General features: G+C 33.1%; 2 protein-coding genes across 2 annotated transcripts; one reads left to right on the top strand and one right to left on the bottom strand.

Moving 5' to 3' along the window:
* The first annotated feature begins 6,726 nt into the window (after nt 1–6,726).
* On the top strand, nt 6,727–11,415 carry LOC120256227 (eukaryotic translation initiation factor 2 subunit gamma-like). The gene is made up of 9 exons (XM_039263957.1): nt 6,727–6,864; nt 6,972–7,082; nt 7,919–7,980; nt 8,539–8,651; nt 8,729–8,831; nt 9,775–10,002; nt 10,119–10,337; nt 10,483–10,743; nt 10,860–11,415. Exons 2-9 carry the CDS (start codon nt 6,977–6,979, stop codon nt 11,160–11,162), a joined length of 1,395 nt encoding a protein of 464 aa, XP_039119891.1. The 5' UTR covers nt 6,727–6,864; nt 6,972–6,976; the 3' UTR covers nt 11,163–11,415.
* A 6,210-nt stretch (nt 11,416–17,625) lies between these two features.
* LOC120256228 (putative UPF0481 protein At3g02645) lies at nt 17,626–19,876 on the bottom strand. Its single transcript, XM_039263959.1, is given in 3 exon segments — nt 17,626–18,464; nt 18,466–18,663; nt 19,146–19,876. Coding segments are annotated over 3 exon segments (1,479 nt in total). The 5' UTR covers nt 19,851–19,876; the 3' UTR covers nt 17,626–17,888.
* Nucleotides 19,877–20,364: the final 488 nt, after the last annotated feature.

Raw genomic sequence — 20,364 nt, 5'->3', positions numbered from 1 at the left:
AAATAACATAATACATTGATGAACTAATGAAGTTATCATAGGGAAATTTTTTTTTGATAGTGCACTAAACTATAACCCTTTTTTTTTTTGGGGTCCAAACTTCAATTTGAATCAAATGGTTACTTAATTTTAATTTTGTTTTATCGAGTGATCACCTGAGAGATTCTAGCTTATTTTTAATGATATATATGCCCCAAATTCTCGTCATCATATATATGATATGATGCATGTTCAACTGATAATTCTATCTCACTTGATACTAAAGAATTTCTGACATTATATCATCAAAACACAGGCCGAATCTATCGAATGATCTTTCTAGTGAAAAATTTAAGTTAAGTAATCATTTTAATTCAAATTGAAGTTTAGATCCCAAAATGAAAAAAAGTGACATAGTTTGATGCTCTATCAAAAAATTTACCAAAAAAATAATTATAAAATGCCAAATGTAAGGCATAAATAATTACCAAACAATTCCTTAACAATTCCTTTCATCAAGTTTATTTGTAACCAAAATATTAACAAATGATGTAAATATAAAACTTTATTTTGGAAAACTTTCAGTATTTATAATATTGATCTTTAGCATAAAATTTAACTTGTACTTTAACTTGTATGTTATTTGAAGTCTTGTGTTTTATATAATTCTACCAAATCACAAAATTGTGCATAAAATTCAATTTTTCTTTGCGGGTCAATATTTTAAAGGGTCAAAACAAATTTTTGATTATTGCATGAATCCTTCTTCTCTACAAATTTGGTAACATAACAAAATAATTTATAAAAAGACAAAAGACAATATATATATATATATATAGTTAACAATTAACATTAAAGCAAATAATGCCATAGTGGTTATGTATGAGAGAAATAACTGATTTTTGAAAATTCTAAAATACATATATAACCACCCCAGACAATACATATATAAGAGAAATTAACAAGTAGTCATGGATTAGCTTGTGGCTTGTTACATTTCTAAAAATAAAGTGCATATACAAAATTTTTAATTTATTTAGTTAAGGAATGAATATGCAACCCTTTTGTAAAGAATAACTAATTTTTTATTAAATATTTTTTTAAGTAGTGTGTAAAAATATCATAAAAACTATCTTAATGCTATTAATTTCTAATAATGTTCATTATGTCTTGTTAGTGTCGATCTAATTAATAAATTAGTTTTTTTGTGATATTGAAAAGTTAATTATTAAAAATCATAATCTCAGAAATTAAATCAGTGAAGTGATATGAAAAATGAAAAACTTATATAAACTTTATATTTGTAGATACTATTTACATAAATAATTTATAAATTAACAAAAATTAACTTTAATGCATTACAAAACAAAATAATCTTCTTAGTAGTTTTATTTAAAAAATATTAATTTGAGAAATTAAATGTTATCCGAATAAATTATTTTTATATAAATTAACTTAAATATATTATAAGATAAAAAAAAACATACATCCATATTTTTAAAAATTATTTTGTTAGAATTGAAATAACAATGCTAGAAAATAATTTTAATATATTATAAAAAATTAATCCATTTTGACACAACCTTGCCTACATTTTGGGGGCCAAGTCTGAGAAACAATCCACTAAAAGAAGTGATAGAATAAAGAGTACAACACTCCTTTACTCAAAACAAAGAACACCTCTTAAGATTGCCCCAATGGCCACTCTCCTCAACCCTCACCGAAGAGTCTCTCACTCGTGGCTCATCCTAAATCTTCAAGCATGATATTTTATATAGACGCACCTACGTCCATTAGATCCTTTCCTCTTTTACAATTCTCCGCGGCTTCCTAACTTGGACACCTTTCAAAGTTAGATGTTGCAACACCCAGTTGCAACACTACCCACCTTACTGAACATGACTGAGTTATAGCCATTTGCAACCAAACTTGCGACACCTTCAACCCTCCCGGTTCCTTCAGTCCACTTTGTAGCACTTAACTCGTCCCGAACACCTCCTACCTGCAACTGCTTCCTTTCTCACGTCACTTCAGCAGGTCCCCTCTCCCGAGGGATGCGACTACTAAGGCATACACAACCATCTCACCAAAGATGGTCACCGAAGATCTCCTAATCTTTTTTCCAAACTTTGATCCAAGTTTGGTTTTCTCATGTGATCTTCGATTGAATCATGGAAATATTGTTACTAAACTTGACCTCATGTCATCCAAGTTTAGCCTTCAATATCTTCGAGTATGATCTCCATTCATCCATGCTTGGATTTTCAAATCTTCAATCAAATATCAAGTCAATTTCAATCAATCTCCCATATGTGATTTGTCTCCTTGAATAGCTTCATCGAGAATTAGCCTTCTTACTATCTTTTAGTCCATGATGATCTTCTATTTTTGGCAACAATAGATTATTCATCTCTTTTAAAATTAGATCTCTTATAAAAGGAGTTTATCAAAGATATAATTCATCATTTTGGATCTTACCAAAGATACATAAAATCATACCTAAGGTAAACTTGCTCTTAGAGAGATCCTTTTTTCTTGATGCTCTTTCAAAAAATAGTTATTTTTCACATGAACCATTGAGAGGAATTTCTCTAAACATAGTCTCCCATCATGATCTTCTAGCACTCATATCTTTATATGCCATGTCACCATGCGTTAGCCACATCCTCATACTTGTCACTTCTCCTTTTTGCCAAATCATCATTGCCACGTCATCTTTTATGCCATGTTATCTCTTTAATGCCAACTCAAGTCTTTAGACCTAATAATATGTTATAAGATAAATTAATCTACCTCTATATTTACAAATTTTACTTTAATATATATATATATATATTAATATAAAAACTAAACCAACATTGTGGGGTTGCTTGGTATGTGGGAAAGTAACAACTTTGTAGGGAAAATAAAAACCTGTGAAAAACTTTCACACGTTTGGTTTTAATATGAACTATGCAAAGTAAAGGTCTTCATATAATTACTTTCTCTTTGACAAGGGAAAAAAATGATTTATAGGGGGAGGGTGTGAAAATGATTAAACAGTGGCTGTGAAAATATCTGGCTAGTGAAATTCCAATACTACTGTCACGCCCTGAACCTAACTGGGCACGTCGCAACCGCCACGACAACAAGAAATGGGTCCCATAACGGCCCCATCTTCAGGTCGTTGTAAGGCTCAATATAAACCTATTATCACAAGTACAAAGTTAGAAGACAACATAATAATAATAATAATAAGATCACAATAAGGTTCCCTTATACTAGGGACCCTAAACATGAGTAGCATCAACAACGGTACAAACTAGGGTTTTCAGATACAACCAGAAAATACAAATACATGAACACCATATAAAGGTCAAGTCTAGTGGATCCATAAAGTTTACATGCACACTATAACAAACCTAAACAAGGAGAACAGATAAATCACTCTACTATCTGCACAACACAACTCTGTCTAACGTCGCAGTCTAAAAAAGAAGAAAAGGGGAGTGGTGAGTAACAGATGTTACCAAGTGAGTAGTGACATCATAGATATAACAGAGTGATAAAGTATTTTAAATAGTAATTCCACAAGAATAATAATGTATAAAATCAATTCCAAGTATTTAACATATTAACAAGTAACACAAGTTTCATCAATAGTAAAAGCAAATAGCATTTTAAAAACACAATGAACATAGCTCTAAAATACAGGCTGGCCTAAAACAATTCTCACGCTAATCGTGGCCGCGACTAGCTATAGGATCGTCAAGGAGTTTTAAAACTTTTTAAAATTTAAAAAGGTTGCCTTTCCTTGGTGTTGGTCACTGAGATCCCCGTGTGATGACCCTTGGTTTCTCACATAAAAGAACCCCATGTTAATGGCTCCGCTCACCTCTTGACCAGGGTTAACCACAACGCCGTCTCCCATCAAAACTGAATGCCACAATATAATTCTTTCCAACTTCCAATTCAAAGAATCCATCATACAATGCTTAAACCAAAAAATGTACATCAAACCATGTTCCATTTGCATATAAATATGGAAATATAAATCAAACCATATTCCATTTGCATATAAATACGGAATTGTACATCAAACCATATCTCATTTGCATATAAATACGGAGATGCAAGTAAACATATTTCTTTCAAAATAAATAGGTATAAGCATTCTAGGTTTAACCATTTCAAGTAAATTTGTGCTCAAAATATATATCAAGGAAACCAATTTATCATCAAATTTATGTGATAAAACATATGAAGAAATACTTTAGTACTCTTATTAAATCTATGTAATTATAAATTTAACCACTCACAGAACCAATCGTCTCGTCCCCAGACGCGTTCACTGATCGGCGAGCTCCTTCCCCTTAGAGGACGCTTCGCCACCTAGATACAAGCAGGGAATTCAAATTCTAATGAACACAAGAATGATAACAAAAAAAAATGCATGAAAATGCAATTATACATGTCTAATACGAAACCTTAGGGTTTTAGGGCAAAACATCATCATTTTGGACCCAAACGACCTCAGAATGGAGTAAACTTAGTTCCAATGAGTTCAGTGTAAGAAGAGCTTCAATGTGGACCAAAGAAACACCAGAAAAGGCTCAAAAATTTCGGCGCTACAGTAACTTCGAGGTTGCTACAATAAACCGAACCTTATACTATGCCTTTCTCCCAATTTACAACACTAAATCAAGAAATTTCTTCAACAATATTTTCACACATGAATCATAAAATCATCGACTTCAATTTAAGCCTATAAACCATCAAATCCATGGAGAGATTGAAGTTTTTATACATTTCAAAAAACAAGAAAATATGGGATAAATAAAAAATAAAAACATTGGATCTAAGGCTTACCGAATTCAAGAGTGAGGGAGGAAGGATTTTCGTATTTGAGTTTGTTGGATGAAAAATTCTTCTCACGTTGAGGCCGGCCGAACAAGAAACAAAGAAGAAGAAAATGAAGAAGGAGACAGGTTGGTTCCTTTTTCTCATTCATTCATTCTCTTTTTTTAATATAGGAAATGACCTAATTGCCCTCCTAATAGAAAAATCATAGAGAATGGATCCAAATGACGGAATTGCCCCTGATTTTTCACATAAAAGCAATTATGCAAACATGCAAAAATGCCACTACTACTAAATGACCATTTTACCCCTAATGCAAGCATAAAAATCTAAATAGGCCCGAGGTCTAAATCAGGACAAGGTACAACAACTACTCTTCTTTAAAGTAAAATTTTTTCTTTATCTTTTTCTTGCTTTTGAAAACCCTAGAGCAAAACTCATTCGTTTTTCTTTTCTTTTCAAAACGCAAAGGGGTCATTTGGTTTGCGGTAATGCAAAAAGATTTCCATGTGTTACGTGGTAATTTGAAAATATTACCACGTTTGACATTACATCGATGGTAATATGATGGTAATATCACATTACCAACATAAGAACATTATTAAGAAAGTTGGTAATCCTATTACCACGAAATTTGGTGTCTATCTTGGATTACTATGGTAATCTCATTACTTTTTATATTTTACTAAATTGATTACCATGAATCAAATACGGATAATGAACTATTGATGGTAATAAAAGTTCTCAATTAAACATGATTATATCAAATTTCCACAATATTCCCAATCATATAATATTCCCACCCATATTATTATGGTAATCTAGTTACATAGTAATATGACATTACTACGAACCAAACGTCCCCCAGGGGAGATCACTCATTGGATTTTTTTAATATATATATTTTTTTATTTTTTTATGTTTTTTTATATTTTTATCTTTTTAAAACTAGATTTTAGCTTTTTGTATGGTTTTTAATGAATTCATTTGATGTTACAAGGGATTTGGTGGTGGGATTTTGATTTTTTATATAATTTTTTTAAACTTTATTAACTAGAGTAATTAAGAGGCAAAATTGAGAATGGATATATCTTTTTATAGAAATCTATTCATACCAAGCGAAAAGAATTAAATTTATATGCATTTCAATTATAATTTTCATTATAAATACTAAACATTATTTTGTTACTAATTATAGGGAAAAACTTTACGATCTCTGCATGGAAAGTCTTTTATTGCAAATCACCAAATGGGCCCTAAGTGCAGAAATTAACTTTTAATATACATCATAAAATAAAATAATCCATCCACATTTTCAAAAGTTTTTTTTTAAAAATGGGAATTTATCTCACAAATTGAAATTGAATCAGTATTAAAATAAAAAAATATATATTTATCAATGAATAGAAAATTACACAAGATAACCTTCAAAATAATTATTCAAAAAATTCATTTTAATTATTTAAGAAGATCCATAAATACATCATTTATACATGTATAAATTAACTTCAATATTTTACATGATTTTGTTAATTTCTGTCCATATTTCTTAAAAAAAATTTAAAAGAAAAAAAATCTAAATATATAAATATTATAAATATTTTATTAACAATTTTAGTTATTAGTCATTTATGAACATCTCGACAGTTGTTAGATCATCAACTAATAATATTATTTTATTATAATTATAATAACCCGGGGTACTGGTGTTAGCATCACTAACTAAACACGATATCAGTATTATTAATGAAATAACAGTCATTAGATGGGAGATTGAACGGCTATCGTGGGCTAGTCAGATGGGCGATCGAACTGCTATTGTGGGCTAGAAAACGAATTGTCATTTTATAATATTTATATATATAAATTTTGTTATCGGATCTATTTATGTTATCGGATCGGGTTTTGTTCCAGAAAGGACTCAGCAGTGCAGAGAGATATTGAGGAAACCTACTCGACGAGCAGCGGATTCTTCTCGCCGCCCCCGCCCCCGCCCCAACTCCTCCGCCGCTCATCGATCTCTCTCTTTCTCTTCTCTTCTCTCAGGTACCTCGTTCATCCCCAATCTCTTCGTCTTTCTTCTTGATTCGATCCTTTTTCTCGCAAGATTTGGCTGTTGATTCGTCTCACATCATCAATTTCTTCATCGCCAGCAACCATGTCGCGCAAGGGATTGATGGAGCAGGATCTCAGCAAGCTCGATGTCACTAAATTGCACCCCCTTTCTCCTGAAGTGATTTCTCGCCAGGCTACCATCAATATTGGTGAGCTTTGTTTGTCTCTCTTCTGCTTTCCTTTAGGATTTCAATCGAAGCTATCCCCCTTTTTTTTTTATTTTTGTTTCATTATTGTTGTTGATGTTTTGACTTGGTGAATGATCGCATAAGCAGTCATTTGACCTAATTTATCTCCTAATCTTTTGATTCTTCATCACCTTGCGTGCTTTTCTGAGAACCCGAGGGTTTGCGTATAGTTTCAAGGCTTGTTTTGGGAAAAAAAAACAGTAGCTAGAAATGCTTCTTTTAGTTCATTGCCTCAACTTTGGGTAGTCCAGAATCGGAAAGTTGGTGCCTTTGGTGGGGGCTTGTAGCAACAAAAGCTTCCGGCACTTTGGTTAGATGGAGAAGAACAAAGTTTATGATTAGTCACAATTAATTATTGATTAGTTGCAAATCATCTTTACCCCTTCTATTGGTGATAGATCATGTTTTGTCAAAGACTCGAAGGTATTTTGATTAACTCTAAGCTTTTGAGATTGTTGCACCTTTCATCCAATTTTTTCTTCCATTTTATTCTGTTGTTTTCCTTTTTTTTATTTACTTAACTTATTCTTTTATATTTTGGGAAATGTGGACAAGGCCTTGAAAGCTCAACCTCTCATTTGGAGACTAACTGCCCATTGTGGGAGCATTTTTCGTTGTTTTCCTATTGATAATTCTTTTAGCTATGGTGCCTGCTCAAATAGTTCTGAGTGTCTGTTTTTTTTTCTTCTTCTCAGTCTGCCATTTTGATTTTGCTATTGCTTTCTGTTTTTTTTTTCTGGTAGAAACATTGTTTTAGTACTGTCATGATGTTTGATATTAGTTTGATCAATCTACAGGTACTATTGGCCATGTGGCTCATGGAAAGTCAACTGTTGTTAAAGCTATTTCTGGTGTTCAGGTGAATAAATTTATTTTAATGTTTTTTCTTGTTGTTACTCTCAGACATTGGAATATTGTATTTATTTATTTTATTTAATTGTAGTCTTGATGAAGTAATTGAGGTTGTCTCTGCCAGTTCCCTTTGGTTTATATGTATCTATTTCATGCTAGTAATTAATGACTAAATGTTGTATATGCTTGCTAAAATAATTCTTACATGCACATAAAGTTGGAAATGTTTTTAAATGGTTGAGGTATCATTTCTATCAATTTTCTGTTTGACAAAAAAAAGAAGCCTAACCACACATCTCTCAGTTGTGTTTTTGATCCTTATATGTTCTCTAAAGTTGTCTATTTTTATAGCAGATATTGTTTATATTCCCTGAAGTCAGGTTTTAGTTCTTAATATCATCAAAATTGCAATGAACGTGGCCTTCCCTCATGTTATCAGTGGCTGAGCGATTTTGATGTTTTTCTTCCAAAATTTGTACCTTCATGGATGTCAATTTTGCATATTTTCCAAGTTTTTTAGAAGAATTATGTCACTGTATTGAATAAGATTCTTTGATTTGTGCAGACTGTTCGTTTCAAGAATGAGTTGGAGCGCAATATTACCATCAAGCTGGGATATGCTAATGCCAAAATTTATAAATGCGAAGATGATAGATGCCCTCGGCCTATGTGCTATAAGTATGTTTGTCTTTATGGTCGCATGAATTTCGATATTTTATTTTTGTTCCAGTCATTATGGTTTATACAATTCGCAGGGCATACGGGAGTGGAAAAGAGGACAGTCCTCTTTGTGATGTGCCAGGATTTGAGAATGCTAGAATGAAGCTTTTAAGGCATGTTTCTTTTGTGGATTGCCCGGTGAGAGGACTTATCTTTTCTTAAAACTTGATCTGCAACTGTTGAGTTAGGCACTGAGTTATGTGGTTAAGAATTGTAATGCTGAAGATAACACTGAGAATATGATTACTCTTTTATCATGGGAGATGTGAACATGATGTTAGTTTGACTTGAGGACTTAAAGGGCTTCTTTGATTGATGGTAAATGGCCTTGTTGATTTATTGCTTGATGGTAACAAATGTTCAATGCTTATGGAAAAGCTGAACTAGGTTGATATGTTATCATGCTATCTTTATGTCTAGAAGATGAAATTATCTTGAGTAAAGAGTGATTTAGGGGAATGGTTAATTAGGAGAAAAGGCAAATGGAAGTTCCCTGCAGGGGGGAAAATCTGTTGCAAAATCAGAGCCACAGGAGTAAGTCCCCATTAAATAAGTAGCGCATGTTTATTTTGCTTTTTTAGTGTTGATTGCCAGGATAAATTTGTTTAGGTTTCATCAGCATGCCAATGTTCAGAGTAGTCTACACTTGGATGTTATGAATTCGCTATCAATTTGCACAATGAATCCTATGCTTTAACTTGTATGGGCACGCAAAAGATGCTGAGTAAATCTGTTTATTCTTCATAGCCCGTTTCTTTGAAGTAAACACACTAGAGAATATTGCTTATTTCCCTCATTTTTGTTGTTTCTAAGCATGCATCACTGGCGGACTTCATGAAACCACAAACAAAGTACTTTTATATGTAGCTAAATCCGCCAATATTGCTTAATTATTTTCTTCTGTTTCCCTTCTATTATAATGATCTATCTTTACAATCCAAATCTTCTAGGTATATAACTAAAAGTGAAAGCACCAGATGGATATTGTAGTCATGTGGACATACTGATTGTATGGTTCTATTATCATGCCTCTTTTCTGTGTTGAATTGCTAATTATTCCATTTCATGTTTCCCGTAATAGGGTCATGACATTCTTATGGCTACAATGCTTAATGGAGCTGCCATCATGGATGGCGCTTTGCTTCTGATAGCTGGTAATGAGAGCTGCCCCCAACCTCAGACTTCTGAGCATCTGGCTGCTGTTGAGATCATGCGTCTCCAACACATCATAATTCTGCAGAATAAGATTGATCTCATTCAGGAAAGTGCAGCAATTAATCAACATGAATCTATCCAGAAGTTTATTCAGGTTAGTCTTTTGACCTATATGGCCCTCAAGGTTTGAAGATGGTACATACTAAGATTTTATATTCAATAATTTCTTTGAAACATCTTAGACTTTCTTATCTGGATTAACGTTTGCAGGGCACTATAGCTGATGGGGCGCCAGTAGTCCCTATTTCTGCTCAACTGAAATACAATATTGATGTTGTCTGTGAGAATATTGTTAAGAAGATCCCCATTCCAGAGAGAAACTTCACTTCACCCCCGAACATGATTGTCATCCGATCATTTGATGTGAATAAGCCTGGGTCTGAGGTTGATGAGATTAAAGGTGGTGTTGCTGGTGGAAGTATTCTCAGGGTAAGCTACCACATAGTCATGTCTTGTTTTGTTTGGTGAATATAATTAGAGTAGTTTAGACTGAAGACAACCATTGCAATGCTTCATCATTCTTCGTCATTTATCTTGCTGCTGAGCTTATTTCTTGACATTGATGTTATTATAGGGAGTGTTGAAGGTGAACCAGTTCATTGAAGTGCGCCCTGGTATTGTTGTCAAAGATGAAAGTGGAAATATAAAGTGCACTCCAATATACTCACGGATTGTCTCACTTTATGCCGAGCAAAATGAGCTCCAATTTGCAGTTCCTGGAGGTCTAATCGGAGTAGGGACTACAATGGATCCCACATTGACTCGTGCCGATAGGCTGGTGGGTCAGGTTCTTGGGGAAGTTGGTTCACTTCCTGATGTCTTTGTTGAGCTGGAGGTAAGCAAGACATTATGTAAGCCTTCAGTTATCGTTAATTGGTGATTTGATACTACACACCTAGCTATCTACTCTCAAGTGTTTTCTAATCCTCTAACCATGTAATTTATCATAAGGTTAACTTTTTCCTGCTTCGGAGGCTTTTGGGAGTGAGGACGAAGGGCACCGAGAAACAAAGCAAGGTGTCAAAGTTAGCCAAGGGTGAAATCCTCATGCTCAACATAGGGTCCATGTCAACTGGTGCCAGAGTAGTTGCTGTAAAGAATGATCTTGCTAAACTTCAGCTCACCGCACCAGTGTGCACGAGCAGAGGAGAGAAGGTCGCTCTCAGCCGGCGTGTCGAGAAGCATTGGCGACTTATTGGCTGGGGTCAGATTCAGGCTGGTTTAACTCTTGAAGTGCCACCCTGCCCTATCTAGGACATCGAATTGTAGAAAAAAGAACAAAAGAGAAGGTAAAAAAACCGAGAAAAACTTTTGAGAGTGAGAGATGATTTTCGAAGGTAGCCGACTTCTAGTGTTTGGATTTTTGAGATGGAGAAGAAAACATGAATGCATTTTTAGTTACTTTTGGCTTGTATTGATGTTGAGAAGATTATATACTCTCCAGAGTTGCTCAATTTCACACTGAAAATTGGTGGTATTCTATTCTTAACCATGATTCGTTTTTGAAGTGCATTGCAAGTTTGTTTTTTTCAGGTCTCTGAAGCGATTATTGTTAGTTCAGTAAACGAGCCAAGCTCAATTGATTTGGTTTCTAAGAAGATGCTTGTTCCGTATGGCGTATGCATTGCATGCATTATATGCATGTGCATATATATAGATTATCATGGTCCATTTTCTTGTGAGTTGCATAGTTTCCTCATGTGTTTTAGGTTCCTTTTGTCAAAATATTTGTCTTTTAAAGGTGATACGAGTTTTTGGATTAAACCAATTCATTTTGCATGTATTGAAAAATAATAATTAAAAAAAAATAAGCGTAAACAAATACTGTAATATTTTTATAATTTAATTGACCGTCTGGCCTGCTGCATGTATGAGAATGGAAAAATTTCTGGTTTGGGGGTAGAACCGGTCTCACAACTTCAAGTCTTGGTTTTAAAATGTCTGGTGCAGTGGTGCTAAAGGGTTTTCGATGGTAGAGCGGGTTTGTAACTTAATTTTTTATACTACTATATGATTGTTGCATTTTAGAGTTTTGTTAAAGTGAATGTTCATAACCAGATGATCAATTTGTGATTATGTTACACTCTTAATTGTATATGTGTTTGTCCCGTTTATAAAAAGTCATGCAAACATTTACTTGAACATCAACAATACAAGCAAATATCACATTGCAACATGCTTGCGATCAAGAGTTTAATATATTCAATGGATGCTGTTCAGTTATTTTTTTCTTTATATATATATATATGTATCTAAACAATAATAGAAGATATTACAATGGTTTAAACAATTATGGCAATGCAAAAGAAAATTTTCTCCACATTTTGAAAGAACAAAACAAATTTATGTTTTTTTAATGTATTAAACAACAATTGAATGTTGTTGCTCAAATCAGACAATCACACAGCAACTAAAATAGCTCCGAAAGTGCCTCCGCTTTCTTCCCTGCATGATCAGTGAATATAAAAAATATGTCAAATTAACACACAACTCATAATTTATTTAAACAAAACATGAATTTAATTCTACTTAAAATAACGCCATTTATATTCTATGATCAGATGAATCAAAGGTTTGTTGGATTTTTTTTTTTTTTGATAAATATGACATGCTGTTAGAGCCCTGAGCACGGGCTGAGAATTGAATATCTAGCTCATGCTTTTTCACTAATTGACATGAGATTTGGGTTGTAAGACTAAAACCTATAACTGGGGGCTCATTCCCACAGCTACATCTAGCTGAATTTAAATTAGGACTTTTTGAATGTCTTTCACCAACACTTTCGCGGCTGATGTCATTGGGCTATATATGAACCCTTTGGTTTTGCTGAACTCTACATCGTATTATTTTATTTAAATTAGAAAATTAAGATAAAAACTAAAGTTTTGGTTACATAAGTTAATCTAGTGTCCTAGTTAATTCTTTTTTTTTTGAATAATGTCCTAGTTAATTCTTTCGAAGGTATCTATTCGCTGATAAATTAAGCGCTAATTAAAAAACATATGCAATTACTTTATATTTGTATTATAAAGTTCTTCATTAGAATCACTAATGTAATGATCATAGACCATCAAAAGCAGTAAAAAGTTTTGGAAAATTTTATTAGGATATATAATATCTAGAGTAAAGCTTTACACAAGTTGGAATCTCTAATCTTAAGAAGCCCAAAAAGATTCATAATCTACTCTTTTAATTACATATTTATGTATTCTACTAAATTATGAGAGTAGCATAATACTATACCACAGATAACCTCAGGAAAGATGAATTCTTCATGAATAAAATTGAGCTGAAAAAAACTATGTATAAAGCTACAAACAAACCAAGCTGTTTGTAACATACTTGGAGCTCGATTCGAAAAAAGTTCATTCATTAAGGAAACAAGCAGAGCTGGAGTCAAAATTGAGCTCGACTTTCAAGCTCAAATAGTTAATCGAGCTAAACTCGAGCATCACACAATTTGGCCACATGAACCTGCTTAATTAGCCTAACCACATGAGCTCGTTTATTCTACATGTTGTTGGGTATTAGGCTCCCTTCCTATGTGGAGAAAAGCCCAAATGGTTCAAGCCCATTAGGGTTCACTTTATTAAGTGTTTTCCATCATATTAGGGTTAAGAGAGTGAAAAAAAATCTGGAGAGATAGCATCCGCAAAGATAAAAACAACAGATTTTCGCAGGGTTCGGATTTGACAGGGGCAACAACTTCAAGCTGGTGTTTGGAGGGTCAAACGATGTCCGATTGAGCTGAAAATTTTGTGGGCACGTTCGAGACTTGCAAAGCTTGATTTCCACCAGACAGTTTGTGATTTGGCTTCTCTTAGCTCGAGATATGAGGGTCAAAACAGAAGCTACAAAATATTGCTTTTGTTTCCTATATAGCTTGTTTTAGCTATTGTTTTGGTCAAGTTGTATTTTTCTGATTTATGCTCGTTCTTGAGACTCTCTTGTACCCTGAATTTGATCATAGTGGAGCTTAGCTTGGTCAAGATTGACCCGTGTTTTTTCGCCTTTGATTTAAGGGGTTTCCACATAAAAATTTGGTGTCTTATGTGATTGCAATTTTGCTCTGTTTAGGTTGCTCTCCTTCATCTAGCAAGCTTGGGGATTGTTTATTTGTTTTCAATCTATTGAGATTGTTGCTTAATTCCCATCACATGTGTATGCTATATGTCTCATAAATATTCTAGATCTAACAGGCTTAATGAGTTCATTAACAAGCCGAACATAAGCTTGGCTCTTTTTCATCAAAAACAAATATTTTTTGAACTGAGCTCAAGTTTAATTTATCACTTGAGCCGAGCAACTTTCAAGTTTGAATAGTTAATTGAGTCAAACTTGAGCCCACATTATTCACCTCATTAAGGCTTGCGAGCCTACTAAATGAACCTAACTCTTTTATTCTATATGTATATGCTATAAGTATTTTATAAATATTCTAGGTCTAATAGGAGCATATTATAAGCTGAGCTTGTCTTGAGCTTGTTTTTATATTTTTTGAAAGGGTTCAAATTAAGTTTGAGCGTAACTCTACCAACCCCAGTAGAGCTCGACCTTAGAAATTCGAGCTCAAATTGAACATGAATGCTTAAGTCTACAACTAATTTTGCCAAGCTACGGTAATTATTAGTATTCCTATTTTTTGTGGATATGATTATCCGACCCTTTGAGTATTTTATTACTAGATGATTCGTGCACTTGCTAACAGACGAAGGAGTGTACCAACCATGTATCCGAGTGAGTCGGGTAGCCGAATCCATAAGAATTGGTAAGGTCTCAATACTCGTTAAATTCTTAATATCTAACCTGATCAAAGGGGTGTGTGACTTGAATCTAAAAGAAAAAAAAAAAAGAAGAAAAGAGGAAAAGGGGAGAACTAAGCTTGAACACTTCAAAACTCAGTTCAACTTGATTGCACCTCTACCTACTTTATTTATATTGATAAATTTTTATGTATGTATTTTAAAAAAAATAAAAATATAATTTTATTGGGATACCTTTGATATGAGTAAAATCACAGACAATGCAATATTTGGATTTGTGTATGTATATACTTGTAAGATTGAAAATACCCGAGTAAATAAACAATAAACAATAGATTTTTTTTTTTGAATAATAGACGACAGGCGCCTTTTTTTTATGAATATAAACAGTACTAAACAGTACTGGAACCCGGATGTACAGTATATGTACAGTATGAGAATAGTATAGAAATCCCGGGTGAACAGTGTATGAACAGTATGGGAAACAATACTGTTGGGGGAGAGATTTGAACTCATGACCTCCCCTTACACTTTGATGTCATACCATTGGGTTATCCCGAGTAAATATGATACGTATGTAGATTTAATCACAATTAAAAAAATTAAGAAATTAAATAAATTGAATGAATAGCAGACAAACCATAAACAATAGATTTTCTAATAACTAAAAGCATAAAAAAAATATCAAATTGGCTTTATTAAATAAATTGAAAAACTACCAAAGAAAAACGATCGACAACAAGAAAAACAACAAATAAATTCCCAAGAAAGCAAATTTCTTTGGAAAGACAATTGATCTCTAACTTCCCTTCTCTTATATCTTCCTTTTTCTTAATTTTTAAAATTTTTATATTAAACATTATAAACTCTTTTATCTCCCACTCTATCTTGAGTTTGTCTCCTGTAATTGAGGTAGTTTTTGATTTAAGAGAAAGCACAAACGTAGAGTTAATATCTCAATATATCTTTGTCTTATTTTAAGTTGGTTTTGAAGTTCGATTTAAGTCCTCCCAAAACGAACATTCTATTTTAAAAAAAATACCCAGTACTAATTAATAGGCAAGAATCCGTTGATCATGGACAATTATATTTCTTTAAAGATATACATTCAAACCCCACACATGAATATATAAACTTCCTCAATGTTGCCAACCTTACGTATGCATGCATGCATGCATGAAGATCAAAAAGCAAAAAATCATTGCTTTGTGATATAGCTTTGGAAATAAAATGCAGAAAGCTAATTATCATGAATATCATTCTTATGCAATGAATTATCTTAGAATAATATAATAACAAGAAAAATAATAAAAAAATTAAAAAGATAGATAAATCACCATAGGAGGTGGTGGTGGCGGTGGCGGAAGGGATGGAAGTGGCTGGTGACCTTGTGGCAGTATAAGTTCATCGTCGGTAGATGCTGCGAAGCTCGAACGGTCGATCGTTGTCTTCCTCTGCTTCCTATTCGCACGAGCATTCGAGAACACCATCGAATAATCCGGTGACCCATTGTTCCGGTCCCATTCTCCAAACTCCGGCACCGGCGTCCACTCCTTCCTCTGAAACAATCAATGCATGCATTACATTAGTCATCACTTCATTTTAATCATTTTTTTGTCGGCAATGCATGAAAAATGAATGCTCTCTAATGATGGCAACATTGAGGAATTTCTAAATAAAATAAATTTATTTATTTATAATCATTTTGTGAGGAAATTTCATTTTGATTATATATATATATATATAGTATTATATTAGGTTACCTCCTTGAATGCCTTCATGGTAGTAGGCATGCAAGAAGAGGAAGTGTGGCACTTTTGAGAGAGGGTTTGCGAGTAATTTATAGAGGAGCAACTTCTGCGCATGGCCTTTGGTTTTGCATGAATTTTAATCCACCCGTTTTGCTTGATTATTAAAGAGTTCGTTTTGGTAACAGATTTGATTTAATTAGGGGGTGCAATTTATTTTCCCAATATGTTTGCTTTATTTATCCTTATTGTAAGTTTTGAATATTTCGTTGGTAAAATTTTATGATTTTTTAAAAGTAATGAATAAGAGATATAAGCCAAAGAGCTTTGGGAAGATCAATCAATGTATATGCATATATTATTATTATTATTATTATTATTTAATAGTGTTTATTATATTAATTATAAAATGGGAATTCAGTTTTTTATTTGAATAAAGCAATGGTTTATCCATATTTATTAAAAAAAATAGAAAATGAGAAAAATGTAAAACACACCATTGCCCCTGCTGCATATAGCAAAGAGACAGTTGTTATATTGTTTTTGTTAAATTTTAATTTCATGTGCTATTTTTAAATGAATCTATTTTAATATTCATATATTATTATTATTTTAAAAATTATTGAAATATTTATTAAAATAACTAAGTTTTATTAAAAAAAGGATGGAATAACCCTTTAGTATTTGATTAGTAAAAAAACCAGATGATTATATATAAAAAAAACGGATGATTTGTGATATTAACTATTATTTGAATTATTGTAATCAATACAGACTCATATAAATCAATGCGTTAAGCTTCATTTTGTTTTTCTTTTTTGGCTTTCCATTTATGTATGCTAGTTTTGTTCAATTTTTTTTTTTTTTGAATAAAGTGGATAAACCACAAATTTATTAAAAAGAAGAAATATAAACTAATCACATATATAAAATGTGCATGTCAGTTAATCTATTTTCTTGCACAATTGAGATAATTAAAGTAAAAATTAATTAATTAATTAATCACATTTCTGGATTCTTCTCTTCTTAATCGTTATATGTTATGGTATGCAAAATTAGATGATTTTTTTTTCTATCTATGTGTTTTATGCAAAACTAAAAATAAAAAAATAAAAAATAAAAAAAAATAAAACATCAAACTAAAGTTTATTTTGACAACGTACAGGAGAAACCAACAAATATATGTTTAGGAACATATTTGAGCAGACACACAAACAATTAAAAAATAGTTTAAATATATAAAAAAAACACTCATCAATCACACATACATCAAAATAAGACGCATTTCAATCATCATCTGCATACCTAATGAATACTGTTTGCACCGAATTAATAATTTCGTCAAGAACCGCATGCAATGATCACCGCACAATCTGGGAAGTCAATCTAATTATATATGATCAATCCATTTGGTACGAGATAACAAATAGCAATTATTGCATGCAGCAGGATTGTTCAGACATATATTGTTACTTCTTGGGATATTTGTAGCTGAGAATTGCATAGTAAGTCTGGATGAACGTGAGCACCAGCGCAACCGCAGCAGCAATAATACCAATAGTAGACCAAGGGTTGCTGAAATGTAGATTCATGAGGATAGAAAACCATTTTTTAACTCTCGTTTTCAACAATCTATTCACTCTCCCGCATATCCTTCTGCTGTATTTCTTTATTCTAAAACGAACATAGTTAACTTCAAAGATCGGTTCATACACGACATCTTTAGTAAGCCTGTTCAGAATTTCGGCAGCATCCTTGTCAGTCACATCAGTAAGACGGATGATGTTGGCAGACCGGAGCAATTGAACGTCACTGGCAGAGTGAATTAAGTCACCCAAGAAGCAAATGTAGGATGTAACCACATCGCGGAGGCCGGGGTGGAGGTGTTCGAAGGCCATGATCAGGTTGAGGAAGGTGGATTCTGTGGCGTTGTTGATGTCAAAATTTGGGACCGTGAGGACGCCTTCGTGGAAATCTATGTGACTGATTATATAACTCTTGGATATCTCCAATCGAACTCCGGCCTCGTGCAGCTCCACTGCGGTAAGCATTCGTACATATATATGGCCTTTTCTGCTCTACTTCCCAAAACTTACCAAAAGCTTCTTGTGTTTCACACAAACTTTTTCTATACAAGTCAAGAACGTGTAGTCCCAGATGAAGGGTGGTGTTATTAAGCATGCCTTTCATCTCGAAAAACTTGAAGACTAGATTGTTGATGACTTGGTCGTCTGTCAGTATTATCTGTGTAAGATAAATAAATCCTTTTTACCAGGTTTGATAAATCTGAGATGGGCTTCCAAAAAATTATAGACGTACGTCACACTATATATAGAAGAAAGGAGGGTATTTTATTATATTGGTAGATTATGCTCTAACCAATCAGTCACCCATACTTTAAAAACATGCCGAATATATTAATAAAAATAAGATTATTCTGTACATATAATTTTACAAGGAAATGTATGATAAAAAAATAAAGATTAAAGTATATGGATAGCAATGGGTATGGTTTGGATAAGGTACTATAATACTCGTCCTCTTACCTACATTTTAAAACTTGTCCCCATATCTCTGGGTGACAACTTTAATCTCCATCCCTAGTCATACACTGGGTACCTACATTCTCATACTCATCCACATTACCCCTAGTTTAATTAACCAAAATATGATTTCTCCAAATATATATATATATATATTTATATTTTTTATGCATATATAATTACCTCTGATGGTGAGTCTGATGACTCTGGTGACTCATTCCTCCGGCTCCTCTCCAATAATAAGTCTGGTGACTCATTCCTCCGGCTCCTCTCCTCCAATAATAACGTCTTGAGAACCAGCAATGGAAGTTGATTCTCCAGCATAAGCATGTCCTTCTTTATATGAGGAATTATGTGGCTAGCTGCATGGTCACCAAATATAGGATCATTAGTGGGAAACTTAGAAAAATCGCCTCGTAGAAGCTCTAACATGAAGCAACCATCGGTGACCATAAGTTTCACAAATTCCATTTTGTTTTTCCATTTGTCTTCTAAATATTCATAATGTGCTTGCAATTCCTCCACGACACCTTTCATTGCATTGATAACATTTCCTGGGCGAAGTTTGGCGTCATGGAGGAAATATAGGAGTGTCTTTCGTTTGTAGTGCTCGACCAACTTCAAGTTTGGTTCACCGTGGTGGTAGGGACCGAAAGAAACGACTTGAGGTGTTAACACGGTTGAGGCTTTCGACAACTTGCTGAATGCTGGCAGATGATATATGGATCTTTTATTCCATAGCTGTTCCTGCACTTCAGGTTTGAATTTCTCCATTTCTTCGTAAAGGCTGGCCTCCCATGGCTCTTTCTGATCAATGTTTGGGTCGAGTGTAACCATCTCCTCTTCAATGGTTCCCTTCAATAGATCTCGTTGTCCATCACATGGCATTCTCTAGTGGAGGTTGTCATGTTGGTTTTTGGGATGGTTATGTTATGAGTACATACACAAGGAATTTGTATTTAAAAGGTTTGCAAATTAAATAACAAGAAATGACATATATGACTTTATAAACACTTCAAGGAAGAGATCTTCTTAATTTATTGGCATCTTGCATGTACTTGTTGATTATCGTCTTCTTTTCCAAGAAAGGAACAGTGTTCTTAAGTAGCACCTTCATCACATTAATGGGACTTTGTTTTGATTTTTTATGTGATTTACTTTGGAATAATATTTTGTTAGAGCGTCATTCATAAGCTATTAATAGTCATTGGCTTCTTGATCTTTGTAGACCTTGTTCAGATTGGTCCTTTTTTTTCCAAGAAGTTTTTATGGAATTAGTTAAAGATTTTTAAGCCAACCATAATTTTTTGGATTAATTATTTATTTTAGAAATGGGGCTAATTTATTAAAATATTGTTTTTTTTTAATTATTTCCTTAAATGCGCATTTCCGTAATTATTTA

The sequence above is a fragment of the Dioscorea cayenensis genome, unplaced genomic scaffold (assembly GCF_009730915.1).
Source record: "Dioscorea cayenensis subsp. rotundata cultivar TDr96_F1 unplaced genomic scaffold, TDr96_F1_v2_PseudoChromosome.rev07_lg8_w22 25.fasta BLBR01001342.1, whole genome shotgun sequence".
NCBI classification, from domain to species: domain Eukaryota; kingdom Viridiplantae; phylum Streptophyta; class Magnoliopsida; order Dioscoreales; family Dioscoreaceae; genus Dioscorea; species Dioscorea cayenensis.
Note: the sequence above shows the minus strand (reverse complement) of the source record. Positions and strands in the feature narration are given on the sequence as shown.